This window comes from Vollenhovia emeryi, unplaced genomic scaffold, assembly GCF_000949405.1.
Source record: "Vollenhovia emeryi isolate VEMERY1.0 unplaced genomic scaffold, V.emery_V1.0 DF939144.1, whole genome shotgun sequence".
Classification (NCBI taxonomy): Eukaryota; Metazoa; Arthropoda; class Insecta; order Hymenoptera; family Formicidae; genus Vollenhovia; species Vollenhovia emeryi.
This window is the reverse complement of record NW_011967222.1, coordinates 2069558-2087568: the sequence shown is the minus strand read 5'-3', so window position 1 is coordinate 2087568 and position 18011 is coordinate 2069558. Positions and strand designations below refer to the sequence as shown.

General features: G+C 46.9%; 1 protein-coding gene across 1 annotated transcript; it reads right to left on the bottom strand.

The window, feature by feature from the left end:
- Positions 1-3057: 3057 nt before the first annotated feature.
- On the bottom strand, positions 3058-17036 carry LOC105566595 (tyrosine-protein phosphatase 69D). The gene is made up of 12 exons (XM_012020717.1): positions 16918-17036; positions 14488-14498; positions 12694-12990; positions 11449-12036; positions 10831-11124; positions 10495-10751; positions 9541-10336; positions 9218-9464; positions 7887-8898; positions 7211-7498; positions 6347-6775; positions 3058-5715 (listed from the first exon to the last, which is right to left on the bottom strand). Exons 1-12 carry the CDS (start codon positions 17007-17009, stop codon positions 5635-5637), a joined length of 4392 nt encoding a protein of 1463 aa, XP_011876107.1. The 5' UTR covers positions 17010-17036; the 3' UTR covers positions 3058-5634.
- Between the last annotated feature and the right edge of the window lie 975 nt (positions 17037-18011).

Sequence of the window (18011 nt, the reverse complement as noted above, 5' to 3'; positions counted from 1 at the left end):
GTTACGACGGCGCACAGATGTACGTCAAATAAAATATTCTACCCTTCTACGAGCGTTTCAAGTGGATTAAACTTTTTTACGGATCTTTGAACGATCCATGATGTTCGAAAAATGAATAAGCTCGAACAGCTTGCAGTTAGTACCCACGAATTACGGTACGATTCGCCACGTTATCCTTACTCGCCTGACTTGGCTCTGTCGGACTTTCGTCTATTCCCACGGTTGAAGAAACCTTCCTTGCTGGGGAAGAGATTCTCGACCGCTTTCTTTTGCACCACTTGACAAATCGGAATTTCGTAACGTAATAATGACCTAGGAGCTCAAGTGCATTTTGATATAAAGATTATGTTGAAGAAGAAAAATAATTATAAAAAGATATGAACTGTTTTTTTCCATTTCATTCCGAGAACTTATCAAATGACCTTCGTAATTTGACTGACCATGTGAATCGTGTGACTATAATTGATTAATCTTAACTAAACTTCTATCTTCTTCAAAATGTACTTGTTATAAAAATTATATTGAAAAGATAGATCGCATACGCAAATGAATGTTTAATCGTGATTCAAAATTAATAGGTTAATCTTTCAGAGAGTGTCTAATGTTTCGTCAGCGACTTGCAATTCGAGATGTTTCCCTGGTAGTCAGAATGTGATAATGGAAAGACAGGAATAAGGATCACCTCTGCGCTATTCACATCTTCATCATTTTATACAAATAAATATATGTACGGTCACGTGAAGAAATTGCCTATTGTTTCTTTTATCTCATCAATCTTTGATGCGAAAGAAGCCTTGAAATTAATCAATTTGTTTCTTAGATGCAACGTTACGGCGTCTCGTGGACGGTTGACTTATTAAAATCACACAACGAGTAATAAAGAATTAGGCCACGTACATATATTATTGACATATACAATTTTGTTTTTTTCTAGGCAGAAGTTTCTTTTTTAATGCAACCAGTTGAACGGGGCTGTCGGGCAGATTGTGTGAATATCGCAGGGTGATCGTCGAGGGTCAATTTATTTTAGCAACCCTTCGCTCTCGCATCTGTAGGCCTCGCTTTAATCTTCAACGTAATCTTGCACGCATGCGACACCGGTGGGAACTTCACAGTTATCAAGTTTTATTAAATTACCGCTTTGCAAATAGCCGAGCGTATTATCCGCGTATCGAACCTCAGTCGCAGTGGTGAATAACCCGCGCCACCCTTCCTGGCCGCGACAGAGTGGTCCAGTGGACCCCGCGAGACGATTCGCGTCTCGAGCCAAGAGCGGACCGTCGCCTTCTACTCCGGATGAGCAGTTTCCTCCAGTCCTGTTCGCCTTGCGAACGTAGAAAATTTTTAATGTAAAAATAGAGTTACACTTGCAGTCGACGACAGTCGACCGCAAAGGAGCGGGGCTTGTCCCCGGGCGAGGGATCGCGCGTGACCAGGAAGAGTCGGCGCCAGTCACCCGATTTATCAAAAAGGAATTGTTACCATGCTAGTTAACGGTAGCGATTAATATGCGTTTCGAATGTACGTGTGTGTATGTGTATGTGTGAATCTTATTTCCGAGTAGCTACCACTCTTTCCTCCTCGAATGCGAATGTAAGTTAGTTCGACGGGACATTAGTTCCGTTATTATTACAGACGATAAAAGAATATTATTCTGGCTACGCTATACAATTGGGGAAATGTCATTCTTTCGTCAAGATTCGGTGTCTCGCATCGTGTCGTTCCGCTTGAAACCGCGCCGCGAATTCATGAAGGAACATAATTTCCAATTCAGGAACAGTCACGAAATTATTGCTCACAAATTATCTTATTTTGTCGAGTGTAGAGTACATGTACAGTTTGTTTGTTACGTCGGCCGTAAGATACTTGTGAAAAATAAGATATAAAATAAAATTAGTTACGTGACGGAAATTGTGTTGAACGATATATTTATTTTATATCTTATTTTTCTGGAGTTCCCTATTATAAATTCAATTTCTAATCTTGGAGCTTCACAAACTCACGTGTATCAGAATAATACATTTTCATTCCTATTGCGAAGATAAATTATTTAATTCCGTAAAATAAGAGAATCGGAAAACAGAAGATATAAAAAAAAGGTAAAAAAACGTTGTAAGATTTCTCGAATTTACAAAAAAGCCAGCTTCGAAATTTCAGATTAATTTCTCTACCGGTCTCTTTCTTGACTTGTCTCTTCTCTTAGGACTATTTTGTGCATTCTGAACTAGAGACGCATACGGATCTCCTTCGCATTTTTTCGCTTCACTGTCTCTCATCACTCTTCAATACAAATTTAATTCTAGTCTTAATCGATTAATCTTTCTCGCCGATCTATAGTTAAGAAGTACGTCGGTCGGATCTCACGTCTCGCCGAAAGATCTCTGGCGGAATGATCTCGCTCGCTAATCTCTACATCGAGACTAAAACGATCGCGCGGGAATCGTGGTCGGTAGACGTAGGGAAAAGGTTTCGAAACACCCATCCGATCCGAACGAAAAACGTGGATGTCATGCGGATCGCGCGCGAAGAATTGTCAGGTGCTATCAACAGGGCTCCTGTTTCGTCGCCTCTTCTCGCAGTAGCATCTTGTCGATTAGGCGTTCGGAGATTACGGATTAACCCGTGAGAGAACAAATACGAAAGTACGACTGATCGCAAATCGTCGGACTTTCCGTCCGCGTGACGTGTATTGTAAAGCTATAATAATAAACGTGGCGCAATGAAATAAAATACTAAGCGTGGAAGGTACGCGCGTTTGCAATAGCAGTCGGAACGACAATCGCTCGTCTCACAATCCTTTTTAAGGTTTACTGATCGATCGGATCGACGCTTTAATATTATCCGCTGTAAATAAGAGGAAGCCGTAATTAGCGAGTTCGTGTGAATAAACGTGGTGTAAACTTGTAATAAAAGGCGACAAAAGATCTTCCAAAAGCGTATTAGCAATAATAATTATATCACATTAATAATTATTTATATTAAAAATATAATGTAGATAATTATTAATTATATAAAAAATGCAAATGATTATTCATATTAAAAATTAAATATGAATAATTAATGTTACTCGTATTAAAATTGTAATAAAATACAGTGTTTTTCCCGATAAAAAAAAACAGCGATTGTATCAAATTCTACGGAAACACGTGCATTTGCGTCAGTTTTATTCACACGACTCTCCTCATTTTGCAGTCATTTGCGTCGCTGCTGCTTGTGAGTGAAGGAAAGCTACAGAATAATATTATAACGGGTGATAATAATTAAGAATGGAACGAAACGTCGCGTGACCCTGCGGAGAACGCACGTATAACAACAGGTATTATTGAGAGGGAGCACGAAACAAGTATTGTCACACCATTCATCGATACAAATATTAACAGCGATAGGCGATAGTGTAACAATGTATATATATATATACTATATATATTTATAAATACAGGCGGCGAGTATCCCCCTATCTTTTTAGAGACTCTCTATCAACTACAACATAACCGAAGCGAGTTATTCATGCGAGATAACGACTAAAAACTAATGTGTCTATTTGTCGCGTAATAAGGCGGAACACATCCATCCAGCGTGTTTAACATTAAAATGAGTCCTCCGATGTGATTCACGCAATAACGTGAAGTTCTCTTTTTACTGGTTTTGAGAAGAGTACAATTACCTTACTAAAGAGATGACGGTATTAAACAAGTACAAAAATAACTTGGATTTTCAACGCTTCAGCTTTTGTATTTGTCGACAATCCCGCGTTTCTATATCCTTGTAAAATTTGGCCGAGAATCACGTAATTTAATACAATTAAAACATTCGTGATGTTAGAAATCGGAAACGCGTTACTTCATGTCTCTCACCGGAGGGTCTCCGATTGAAATGGAATGAGGCTGCGCAGAAGGAAAGAAAAAAAGGAAATGATCGGGATACATTCGCGATGCGAATCGTAATTAACCTGATTGTCTTCTGCCTCCTGCGAAAGGTCGGCGTTATGGCTTGGCAGCGCACGTGCTGAAGCTTAAACTTGACTAGAACTAAACGAACGTGCGGAGGAATACAAACATATAATTCTACTCTTCCCCCTTCCCCCCCCCTCCTCTCGCTTGCGGCTTAATCTACAAATTTAGCTCTTTCAGTTTTCGTTTATCCAGATCGATCCCACCAATTTTTCCGCCGTCGTCTTTTCTCGCAGGGCCGGGCGGTATTTCGAACGCGCGCTAATTAGCGAACGCACATCAAGTCACGCTCTGTATCTTGTATTCTGAATCACATTCCCGTGTCGAATCGTCTCTCCTGCCACCGTCTCCGAAATATCGAATATGTTCCATATCGATATTTTGAAATGGCATAGTTTGCCCAGCCCGTTCAGTATTCGATTTAAGTCACGAACATAATTTTCGTGTCGCATGGTGGAAAAAAGCACATCGTGCATATATGCCATGTATCGTATACGTGTTATAAACTTTTTCCCAAATATGAAAAGCAAACATAGAGAACGGCCGCCTATCCGTAGCCGCGATATTACGATTCACAGCGAAATCTAAATGTCGTGCAAACGAGGTACGTGCTTTAATCGCGTATAGTCGAACTGAATAAGACTATCAGTCTTTTTTTTCCTTTTTAGAAGAGAAAGCAGCGTGATATGCGTAATACATCGTAATAAAAACGCATACATTGTTGAAGAAACGTACAAATGTACGCAACGCGCGCGCAATCTGCGCTAATAATTTCCAGCGCGACAGATCGTAAAACGGCGATGTCTCGCGTCGTTGCGAAGAAGACGCTTTCTACCGAAGGTCTTTCTGTAAAACGAAGATAACTGCGTCTCGGCTCATCCTCATTTCGCTCGCTTCGAAACGGAACGTCCTGTGGCAAACGCCAGGATAATATTAATGGGAACCTCGGGGAAGTTTTCGCGATTGGCTTCGCGAATTGTGCGATTAATCGTGATGAGCTCTCTTGTCAATTGGCTTTAGTTGCGATTCGCAAGAGTGAAGCGGTTCGGAGTTGCGTATCTACTTGTCACAAGAATGAATTGTCATACCTATACAAGTTACATCCGTTCGTTCCCGTAACAGTCCTTCGCTGTACAGCCACATTGGAGGATTCCGACGGGAGCGTCCCTGTCTGCTCGACGTCAAATTTCGATATCAAAAACTTTGTCGCACTGATACATTACTAGCTCTGGCTGAATCGTTAGATTACCGATAAAAAATAAGCTTCTGTAAACGGTTTCATGACGAAGTCACGCACTGCACTTTGCGGCTCTCGCCAACGACGTCGGAAATCCGCGTGAACATCACGACGAGTCGATTTCCAGTTTAAATCTCCAGTCAATGCTCTTCCTCCACACTTAACTTATAGTCAGCACATGTAAAATTGGCGGATATATTATGTACAAGTAGTCTCTAGATCCGCGTTGTGCACCGCGATCCGCTTGTCATGACGATGATGACGATGGTGATGAGGATGACATCAATGATTCTTTATCGATGTTTATTCATCTTTGGTTGGGGCAATGTACGCTTGTTCGAACGTTCGTGGATTCCGTCGGACACCCGCCACGGAACTTCCTCACGCACATGTCCGCCCGAACGATATTTAGAACAATCTAGTCTCGCTCTTGCTAGTTTTCAAGCATTATGACGCCGTTTCCTCATCGGCCAAATTGTGAAGATCCGAATAGTTCACGATGGCACGATGAAGAAACTCATATTGCGCCTGCAACACGTACAACGACAAACATTACACAAAATGCAATTGCAATATGATACAATAAACGCAATAAGTGATACTGAATTAGAATCCTCAAAACGTGTGATTAATTATTTCATCGCAAACAGGTGAGCTTCTTAAAAAAGTTGAATAATGAAGAATGAAAAATACATGGATATGTAATATTTATTTTATACTTTCACTGTTACGTTATTGTCATTATTTTATATAGAGGAGAGTCCTATATTATGAGATAGCGGAGTTTCTGCTAAATTAATACTTAGTCATCATCTTTTTTAGTTCCATCACGAATTTATTGCCCTTGGAGTGAAATCTGTTTAGTGGAAAATTCATTGTTAGATCGTGTGATCGTTGCGAAAAGAGATTTGTGATCAAAATTGGATGTTGAAAACCTGCTATCTCACAATAGAGGACCTTCCTCTATTTAAATTGTTGCGATATATCAAGATTATCGTTTTTATTACTTCGTTTTTGCGTTTTCACACTAGAGCCTTGTGAATTTGACTAACTATCGTCTATTTTTCAGGCGGAGTGGCCAACTCTTTTCGTGCCAAGATTGATAGAAAATCTTTCATTACAACACAGTCGGCACGGAGAACGTCGCGAGAACACTTACGAAGGTGCTGATCATGCCATGCCGCTGAGAGCGCAGCTTCTTCGTCGTCGTGAAAATATCCACGCGCTTCTCAGTGCGCAGCTGCTGGACCAGTATGCTAAATGCGACGAACATGGAACTCCGGTCTGACCCGTAGCTGCAGTGCACGACCAGCGAGCCGCTCGTCTCGGTGTCGTTCGCCAGCGTCTGGTCCACCACCTCTATGAGACCGCGCGTCACCTCAGGTACTTCACCCTCCACCGTCGGCCAGCCGTGATACTGATACTGCTTCACGACCCCGCTCTCGTCAGTCTTCGTGTTCAAAATGCAAAACTCGCGACGCGTGTAGTACGGACAGCTCTCGCTGTGGATGTAGCGCACCCTTATGTGATCGTAATCGGTCTCGTCGTCGGGCCAGTAGCGTGGACATTTCCGCGGGCCTTCGTTCGACTGGAAAAGACATCATTTGTTTCATACGCGACTATAATATTCATCCTGGTATTCCAATTCCTTTTTTCTTTTATACGTGCTTCTTTCTTATTATCAAGATCGGGGACCCTGGCACCTCTTTCACCCGATTGTATAATTTCACGTATCTTATTCCGTCGATATAATCGCAGAAATATTGCTACGTATTTGTGCTAATAGGAAATTAACATTCTCTACTCGAGTTATACAGCAAAAGAGTGTACTATAAAAAAAATGTCATCAATTAATTCCCTGAAAGTTTGTCGTATGAAATTGCATACCATGTGTATTGTATCAACGCAATATTCATACAGTTATATAATTTCTTGCAAAAATCAAGATACACTTAACGAAACCGATATCTTCATTAAGTGCGACCGAACGTGAGGAGAAAAATAAAAATGTATACACACTTACATCAGATAACATAACTATCGTAGAGATGCATTGTTCCGAGATCATTCGCCAGAAATCCGTTACGGTGGTCTCCAGTGGGTCTTGCGTAATGACAAACGACTCGGAATTATCATAGCCTTCGATGAACGATGCATTTATGTACGTTGAATGTTCTTTTCCCGGAACGGGGGTGAGTATCACGCGATTCCTGTCATACGGTATCACCATTTCGCTACGATTCTTTGATCTATTTTCGTCTCCGCCGCCGACGGAGAAGGATTTCCGATCTTCCAGCACGGAACTGATTTTCTATAAACAAAAATTGTTTGTATAACGTAAACTCTAAGAGAGAGAGAGAAAAAGAGAGACGTTCATTCTTCAACGAAATTGTTAGGGAAATGTAAAAGTGCAACGTATTCATAGCATGTTATATACATGTGTATATATGTCTATATATACATACATGCAGTCTATTCTACTTTATTGGATATCGGTTATTTAAAATATATAATCGCTTTTTCGCAAGTGATTCGTTAACGTATCCAATACACAAGTAAAACACGCCGGGGAAAAGGGAGATTAAAAAAATAACAACGAGACAAACCGATACGATAAACAATTTTGATACGAAGACGAAATTAAGTTGATAGAAGAAGTAAAAGCTACTTGTGGCATCCAACTCCGGCCCGTAACTCACATCATACTCCTCCTCCATCCTGCACTTCTCCTTCCCGTTGTCCCGCTGTCTCAGTTTGGCGACCGTGGTCTTGAGCTGCGGCGCCGGGATCTCCGTGTCGCCGTACTGCGCCATCTCCATGAGCGCGCGGTAGATGAAGATGTATTGCTTGAGCGATTGCACAAGGAAGTTGCGCTGGTGCCGCAGGTCGCACACGGTGTTGAAGATAGACACCTGGCCCTCCTCGGCCAGCTGCTGCAGCAGGGAATCCAACGCCACGAGCGTGCCGGTGCGGCCCACGCCGGCGCTGCAGTGCACCAGGATCGGTCCCTTCTCGAGCGAGTACGCCTCGTTGACGCGCTTGATGAAGCGTAGAATCGCGTGCGGATGCTCGGGGGCGACGAAGTCCTTCCACACGAGGAAATGGTACTGCACGATCGTGCGGGCGTCGCGCTCGCCCAGTCGCGTCATCTTCAGCTCGCGCACCACGTAGTCCGAGTAGGCGCGCTCCTTAACGTGCTCTACCGTGATGTCACCAAAGTTCTTGGTCTCGCGCTTGTCCGGCCAGTACTTGGCGCACTTGGTCTTGGAATATTCTTCGAGATTCGTCAGCATGAGAATCAGCTCGAGATGCTGCTCCCAGATCATGCGCCAGTAGTCGCACACCGTGTTCTCCATCGGGCCCTGGGCGCAGATGAACTTCTTGCGCTCCTTGTAGCCCAGCACGAAGTTGGCGTTGATGTAGTCGGAGCCGCAGATACCGTCCATCTGCGCCAAACGCACCCTCGTCTGATCGTAACACTTGATGTCCGGATAACGATTTTTGTAGAGGTTCTCCTGCGCCTCGGACGCACGCGTCGTCCGGTCCGTGAATCGGTCGGGCAGCAGCTCGAACTCGTGCTGGAAACCATAATCCGAGTCCCGATGGCGTTCCAAGTACGCCTGCAACAACTCGCCCTTGGGTACGGGCGGCATGTCCGGCGGACTCGCTGCCACAAGTTGATGCCTACCTCTGAGACTTCTACAGAGGTGCCTACGGAAAAAGGCATTCGTGAGTATTGCATTTTTCATAAACATTTCGATGAGATACCAGTATTAATAATTGATATTATTAATAAGAGTCGTATAATTATACAGAAAAAAAAATTATATACTTAATGTTTTTACATACATCGTATTGTATTTGCGATAACAGCTTTGAACAAAAAGAGAAAGAAGTCTTTTAAGAATACGGCTGTTAAAATGGAACTTTAAAATAATGCAAAATCTACCACATTATTAAAATAATTCAGTAACAGAAGATTCGTACAAAAATCTTCCGAGAGAAAAACGCGCGTCTTCCTAGAACTCACCTGAAACTATTGCGCAGCGTTATAACTTCCTCCCTCTCTTGTGCACGCTTTGTAAATCTATATAACACGCAGAGCGCGATAAACAGAATTGTGAGAGTTAAAATCAGGGCGATGAAGAGCTGTATTATCATTTCTCTGACAGTGGTAGCTTCCGTGGCCATTACGCTGAGAGGATCGACCCCGCCGTAAAGGGGACTGAAGTAGTTGCTGTAAGCCGGTAGAAACTGATCCTTCTCGCTATCGAATACTGCAAAAAATCCACCGTCAGACAGTACGCCACGAAACCTAAAGTATTTCGCACATCCGTCGACAATCGTACATACCGATGACTTCGATGAAACCAGTGTAGTTGGACGTTTTGTCGAGAGGGCCATCGTAAGGCGATAGCAAGCTAAGCTCGCCGGATCCATCCACGGATGCCTTCTGCAGCGGCGTGTCTTCTCTCTTCCGTCTCTCCGCCTTTTCCGTGGTATTAATAATCACAGGTACGGCCGTGGTCGTGTCGATTTTCGTGGTGTCGACAGCACTCGTCGTCGATGTGGTAGACGGGCTGGTGGTCGTGCTGCTGCCACTGTTAGTCACAGTTGTCGTTGGCGCTGACGTAGTCACCGTTGTGCTGGTAACGGTACTGCTCGTGTTACTCGCGGCTGTAGTCGACGGGATTTCCGGAACAAAGTGTAACAACGGCGGCGCCGGCTTGGGCCGCAGGCCGACGCACTTGTCGCACATGGCACCACCGTTAGACGACTTCTCGTCGCCGAGGAAGACCTCCGGTAACAGCTGATCGCTGTCGAATACCTCGGCGACGTAAGCACCGCCGGTAGGCGAACTGTGCACGTAATGATAAGAGTACACCGCGATCTCCTCGGGCGACGGTAGATCGCCGACCGATTTGTGCGGCGGTAGCTTCACCAGGTAGACACGGTAGCAGCAGATCGGGCCGTTACGCTCGGAGATGCGCGGTAGGTAGAGCTTGAACAGCTGCTTATCCTGGCTCTCGATCTTCCGCCAGTTGCGCATGTTCAGATTGTCGCGCTCCGGAATCGTGACCGGCGTCGTACAGTTTCCTACGACGTTTTTACCAAAGGTGCGGGACCTCGTAACACCGTGCACCCGGACCTTCAATCAAGTACATTTTATTTTAGCGCGATAATTGACCGTCCGACAATCTCAAACTAGAAATTGCTCTAAAATTAAATGTCGAAATAATTTCGACAATGTTATTCTAATAAAAATACCGGGAGGGATGACTTAAGCTTCAACAACTAGCTATGTACCGTATAATTCGTATTCGGACGTATCTCGTTGTAAAACGCGCTGTTCTTCTTGACGCTCCACATGGGCAGCTCGAAACTTTGGATGTCCAGACGTCCCAGGTCGTTCTTAAACCTCGCCATGCCGGTCAGTTTTATGTCGTAGCGCTGTATAATGCCGTTCGGTTTATCCGGAGAGCTCCACGTGACGAACATGGTGCTGTGGCTGCTTATATTGTCGTAGCGACAAATGACGACGAGATTCTTGGGCGGACTGGCCACTGGGAAAGCAACGAGTACACTTGAATATTTGCCGAGCGTGCGCGAAACAAATGTATTTTTCCTCACGCGCCGACGTACCTCCGTCCAGGGTGGTGCCGTTGACCTCGGCGCTCCAATTGCCGCACTGCTTCGTGTACTCGCTGCAGGCGGCTATCTTGAATTTGTACGTGGTCGCCGGATCGAGATCCACGAACGCGTACACGGGGAACGGCTGGGCGGGATACACCGCTTCTCTCTTCTGATCGGCGTGAGTGGCCATCAGATTGTAATAGTGCACGTGTTCCTTCAGATCTGGCGGCGGCACTGTCCAGCCTATCGTGATCGAATTCTCCGTCACGCCGTTCACGGACACTTTCGGCACAAACACCGGATCTGCAATAGATTTTTCAAGCTGTACCCAATGAAACAATATAAAATTAAGTTTCGAGTATAGCCAAATGTAAGTACACGGTTTTGCCCTGCCGTGCAGAAGTTAAACGCAGAATCGTTAATCAGGGTAATTAATTATATCCGCGCACGCTAAATAATCCTACAGTTATTCTGCAATTGTTGTTTCTTCAATTGCAAATTCAAGATTATCAAATGAGACTCAATAGTTCCTTTCAGTTCTATCGAGTCAAATCTATTTTTCAAGCTGAAAGCTTCAAGAGATACGAAACGGTAGGAGAAACCTCGGCGTATCTACCGCAAAAATACCTTTCTCAAGCGTGGTGATCCATCGCGGATCTAATTGCATGTGCGACGTGCCCAGCGCGTTGATGGCGCTGATGCCGATTTGGTACGCGGTGCCGCTCTCGAATCCCTTGAGGACGTAACTCGAGTTACCGCCGCCGATCTGCTCGGCGTAGTACTGGCGCTGATCCGTGCCCTCCTTCATGTGCTGGATGAAGTACTTCTTGATCGGCTCGTTGCCGTCGTTGACGGTCCAATTTAGAAATATACTGCCGGCCCCGACCGCCTTCATGAAATCTATGCTGACCTTCGGCACGTCGGTGACGAACAAGTGCGTCAAGGCGCTCACCACCCCGTTGTAGTCGCTCGCCTGACACACGTACGTGCCGTTGTCTTTGCGCGCCAGACTCTCGAATTCCAAGACCAAGACGGCATAGGTCTCGTTTATCTGCGCGACGACAGTGAGATCCTTCAAGTGTTCGCTGCTCTCTGAATCATTCCCTTTTAACCAAGTAAATTGGGATAATGGATAACCGTGTATGTGGCACGTCAAGTTGGCCGCTTCTGACACTCTCGCTCTCACGTCCCCGCCGGACACTGTCTTGCCGGGTTCTGAAAAACCGAGCAGAGATGACTTTTTGACGAAGGGCCGCTCGACTTCTGAATCTTCGACTCTCGAAACCTGTTTCTTTTTTATCTCGCGTGCCGGTATCAGAGAGATAGGATATTATTCAAAGTAAAATGTATCTTTGACTCTCGAAATCTTTTCTTTTATCTCGCGTGACAACGTCAGAGAGATCGGGTATTATCCAAAGTTAAATTTTTTGACTCTCAAAAAAATTTCTTTTTATTTCGCGCGACAATGTTAGAGAGCTCGAGTATTATCCAAAGTGAAATTCGTCTTCGAATCTCAAAAATTTTATTAATCTCGCGTGACAATGGCAAGCCCGTATCAGACTACGGATTGAGATTGAGATTAGATTAACATTTGACCAATCAGAGTAAAATTCACTAAACTTTACTCTGATTGGTCAAACTTCCATCAAATCCCAATCTCGACCTGCAGTCTGATACGGGCTGTACTAGTCTGATTCGACCTTTAGAGAGATCGGGAATTGTCCAAAGTGAAATTCATCTTTGACTCTCGGGACCTTTGTTTTTATCTCGCGCGACATACTAGAGAGATCCAGGTGTTATCCAAGGTGAGATTCCAAATACGCGAGCGCGCGCTCAAGGGAGATAGGGCATTTAAATCGGCTCGTTACGCACCAATCACTCTGATATGAATGTTTTTCTCGAGGAATTTGCCGTCGGCAGTCTGCGCGGAGCACTTGTAGTCGCCCGTGTCGTTTCTGCTGGCCTTCTTTATGTCGAGCCGTCCGCTGTACAGGTCCTTGATGGTCGTGAGATTCCTGCCGTCGGCCGTGCTCCACCAGACCTGGCCCGGTGCGTTCAGGTTGCATAACAGCGACGGCGTGCTGCCCGCCTCGATGCCCTCGGTATCCTGCGACGAGCGAACCTCCAGCGACACGGCTCGCTCGGACTTCGGCTCTTCTGCTGCTGCTGCTGCTGGCTCTGCTGCTGCTGCTGCTGCTGCTGCCGGTTTATCCACACCTGTCGCAACGAAATACGACGACCTCGTATTAAATCACGTAAAAGCGAGTGAAAATAAATTCGAAAGCTAAACTCGAGATTCGTAATTTCGCGAGAGCCCGCGCGATGCTATCGAGTATTCGGGTTGCGCCCGAACCGGGCGGCCCTTTAATTCCGATACGCTATTCTTGCGCGATCAATGAAATCAAATTAAGGCGCGCAGCTCGGGTCGACACAGCTCGGCCGAGCGCTCGTTCCTGATGAATAGAAAGATGGATAGGAGAACGCGTGTGTTCTCTTAATTAACGAATCTCTCTCGTCGCGGCGTTTCTACGCTCCGTCAGATCTCCCCGTCCACGTGCGGGCCTTATCTCCTCCGCAGTACTTCGTTATCGATCTTTCTTTTTTTTTCCGCGCCGTTCGACGATTAATAATGTAAATACGGTTTATTTACTATGAAGTGTCGCGCTGCCGGGCGCGTGTCGAGGATAAAGACCAAAATCAACTGGATATTCTCCCGAGAATATCGACTGATTTTGCTCGCGTTTTATCACACACGAACATATCCCTCCACCCCTCTCTCTCTCTCTCTCGGACTTCTCATGTAACGCAGCGAAACGGAGGAAAACACCGTAATTGGCGGATTCACTTCTCTCGTGCATCTCGCTGAATTATTTCCACAATGTGTCATGTCCAATGCCAACGACCGCCCCCGCGTGCCTCACGCACACGCCCGCAAACACGCTCCTGCCTCTACAGACATTCCTGTATCTCCACACGGAAAATGTTTTTTCTCAAAATTTATCCTGAAAATCATGTGATCGCGGGACAACGTGGCATTTCGAAGAATTTTACGAGTTTTTGAAATGTTAGCGTTTAAAAAATGTTTAATTGGGTGACGTTGCTATTTCATGCTGTTAAGCTGCGTTTGGAATATACGAGAAATAATAAAAATTTGCAAAATCTAAACAATATTATGACACGTTACAAATATATTTTGCATAAATAATATTTCTACAAGATTACTGAAACATTGCCGGCGAAATGCTACAATTGAGCGTCTCTGAACCGTCTGTGCAATACATTGCAATTTGCAATGTTTCTGAAGTGTTTCTGAAAGCTTTAGTGCTGTATGGGATTTCAGGGTGCACAGTTGAAAAATTTGTGTTAAATTTAACAGATATCACATGTCCCAAACGGTCCACACAAATGTTTGTGTTAATTTAACATATAGATATGTTCAATAATCACGCTAATACTCTGATAATACTTTAACACAAAATAAATGCAAGTTTCAAAATAATTTGAGATAAATTCTGTATAAAATTAACGTACTTTTAATGACAAAATGAATTTTAACAAATGCAATTTTTACATTTTACAGTAATAAGTCAAATGACGGTTCGAAATTACTCTCACTTATGTTATGTAGAATAAAATCAACATTATACTCTGTAAATTTTAACAGACAAATTTTGTTACTGACAATATAGAACATATGTATTGTGTCAGATTAAAAAATATTATAAGTACACATTGTGTTGTTTCAACACTTCTTTTCAGTTATTTTTACAATTTTACATTCGAGGTCAATCAACACAGGAGCAATATGTTAAATTAACACATGAACGTGTTAAACATTTAACACCAAAATTTTAACCGGCATTTTTTTTAACAAAACTATAAATTTTCCAACTGTGGACACAAGGTTTAATAAACGTAATACTTGGTAATAACGAAGTCGCTTTTAAAATAAACAACGTCATTGAGGAAACGGTCAAGTTTGCGGTTCTATTTCCAAGGGTGCGTTCGGGAGCTCGCTATCAGCGCTACTTGGCGCTGGAAGCGCCGTTCTATCCTTCTTCGACGCATAATGAGCAACGAAGACAGAATGACGCTTTTATCGCTAAGTAACGCTAATTGTGCGCTCCCGAACGCACCCGAAATCAAGATATAACGAGCCCGCGAAAGATTGATTCGAATTGAAACGAAGGGAAGACTCGATTCAAGTTCAAGTATGAGTGCAAGTTCAATTCGAATCGGTGCAATTCGACCACGTGAGAGCACGATTCATACACCTATGGCGCAAGATAATGTACACCCAATACGTGGTACACGCACGATCGGTGGTAAATGATAACGTACAGCGCGTGCGATAACGTTGCGCGTCCGACGAATGGGACCCCTCTTGTCTAACAAAGATGTAATTGAACCGCGCGCGTCTTCTCGTCTGTCTTCTGAAATTTCGAAATTATCATCCTGATGAATGCACCGCGATCGCGATCCCGGTCAAGGGGAGGCTTATCTAAAATTACCGCGTAGATTAAATCTTCATTAGCCGCGCGTATCTCTGGGTGTTTCAACAGCGCGATTCATCGGCGAGCGGAAAACCGCTCGGGGAGCGGTCGGGCTGTTTTCAAGGAAGAAATCGCTTTTCCCTCGCGACGTGTGCCGTCACGAGGCGCAGAGGACAAACCTATTACCACACAGCCCGTATAAATACATACATTTCCCTAAACCAGTTCAATGCCATTGCCCCGACTCGCGACTCGAGTGGTGGCGTCTACGCGAGCGGTTATTTTCATCCGCGAGCTGCGAAGCGGACACTCGCGGAGTTGGCGCGTACAGACTCGTCTCTCCCGCGGTCTCTCTGCCTCGACAACCACCTGGCACGTCGCTGACGCCGGGAACGTGGATCGCGCGAGTGGAGACGATTATTCGGAACGATTGCAACACGATTCGCGGACAGTGCCGCGCGTTCGTGCAACGCGCCGGACAATCGCGGTGGTACGCGGGCGTTCGCGCCGGCTCGGGATCGGCCGCCGGAATTGGGTCTCTCTCGACCAAGTGAGACAAGTCCCATCCGTTTTAGTCACAGGCGAGTTATCTCGTTGGCTGGAACAATGGCACCAGTCACGCTTTCCTCGTTTCGAGAAACGAGAGAGAATCCGCGACGGACACCTGAACAGAGAGAGAAAAAGAGCGAGAGAAAGAGAGAGAGAGAGATCCAGCTCTGCTCTGCTCCACGGAAGATCTAGGGTCAACGCGGACCCTTCAGATCCCCCAAGTCTGGAGCGTAAAATACGCCTGGTCCCGAGATCCGGGAATTTAATCCTCCTATAAAAAAAATCCCAAATTGTCCTGATCCTGAACAGATAAATGGAATGAGAAAGAGGTGAGACGGAAGTGTCGTGTGAACGCTGTGTACAATTATTTTCACGACACACGCACGCTCGAGCGTGCGGCCTCGGCAATCCGAGAGGGGTCGGAAAAGCCCGTGAATCGCCTGGCTCTGAAAGAGCCTCCGCAGAACCTCCGAATCTCGTGTCACTGCCCGACGAGTCCTCCGGCCGCGCGGCCGGTTCGATCGATCCGCACGGCGCGCGATTTTCCACGTGCTCTTTCCCGGCTCGCGACGCTGAAACTCTCTCTTTTTCTCTCTCTCTCTCTCTCGCTCTCCTCCCCCCCCCCCCACCCTCGGACACAATAACGCGACACGACACGGAAAGAGAAATACTCGGAAGGGAGACTTTGCGGAAGACCCGTCATCGAAATTCAACCCCGGTTTATCTCGCGAGTTATCATATCGCGCTTCCACCTCCTCCTTCTCCTACATAAAAAGGAAGGAAAAAAAAATCAATCCAAAGGAGACCGCATCGCTCGCGGTCGCGCCGGCCGCGCGGGCTTCTCCCTCCGCGCGTTTTCACTCTCGACGCGGAAGTCGGGGCCCTAGAGGGTAGCGCGAGGCGATCGCGAGAGCGCGGGGCTCTATGGACGGCCCGCGGAGAGGCGCGTCCCGGCGCGGTGCGGCGCGCCTCGTCGCGCCTTCCCCTCTCGCGCCGCCGTGTACCCACGGCGTCCCGCGTGGGAGGCGTGTGCGCCGCGCCGACGGGGATTGACTCACCGGACTCGTCGACGCCGGCCGCGCCGAGCACGAGGAGGCAGCAGAGCAGCGGCGCCAGCGATGTAACACCACCGCTCCAGGATAACATGGCGGTCGTGACAGGCCGGGCCGGGGTCGGCTGGACGGACGGACGGCCGGGCGTGCGGGCGTGCGGCGCGTCGCGTCGCGTCGGCGAGTGAGTCGCCGACGCTCTCCGCCTTTCGCTGCTCCCGGTGGCAGCGGCCAAGCCCCCTCCTCCCGTCGCTACCCCACCTAACACGCGCTTCCTGCGTCCGCGTCGTCCTCGCCCCTCTCGCGTGGCTGCACGACCACCCCTTAGTGGTCCAGGGGGTCCCCCGAGGTTCCCGCGATGCCGCCCTCACAAGACCTCCATGTCCGCCCGCGGACGCGGGCTGTCACCGCGCGGCTGTCGTCCGCAGGCGTAAACCCCCGTGTGCCGCTCTCCCGTTCACTCGATCATTACGCCACGCGCGCACGAGGAGACGTGCTGTCGCGGCTCGCTGCGCGATGCGCGATGCGATGCGATGCGGCGCGTTGTGGACCGCCGAGATTATTCACCGCGATTGTGCGTGTATCGCGCCCGCACGGGCGGTCGACGGCACTTGGGTGGAACGCTGACTGACGACCGGACGACGAGCGCTCGCTCTCGCGCGGCGACGACGACGGCGACGACGACGGCGGCGACGGCGGCGACGGCGACGGCGGCGGCGGCGGCGACGGCGGCGGCGGCGACGACGACGCGACGATCCTCCTCCTCACCACGGTAACGGTGCGCCAGAGAGACTGAGTCGTATCATGCGCAAACCATCGCGCGCCGCCCATGGCCGGGGACGCGCGACGGAGCGGAGTCGGCAGGGATTTCTCTCCCGCCGCGGAGGGAGGGGATCGTATTAGTGGCGCCCTCGCGCCGGTACCGCACGAGACGTAACCGCGTTTACCTGCCGCGGTACTTAGCGTCAGTCGGTAAGGAAGCATCCTACTTGAGCGTCGATACGTATATCCGTTTCAACAATTATACTTTTTTTTCTGAAAAAAAAAGATAAGACGCAATTTAAACCGAGATGAAAGTTAATCTGCATTGCCCCGGCGA

Excerpts from the sequence above, each read along its gene's own strand:
- LOC105566595 (XM_012020717.1), bottom strand. The coding sequence starts at position 17,009 with ATGTTATCCTGGAGCGGTGGTGTTACATCGCTGGCGCCGCTGCTCTGC. Across the intron at positions 7,499-7,886 it reads GGATGGAGGAGGAGTATGAT|AAAATCAGTTCCGTGCTGGA; the intron begins GTGAGTTACGGG and ends TTTTGTTTATAG. Across the intron at positions 6,776-7,210 it reads CGATAGTTATGTTATCTGAT|TCGAACGAAGGCCCGCGGAA; the intron begins GTAAGTGTGTAT and ends TGTCTTTTCCAG.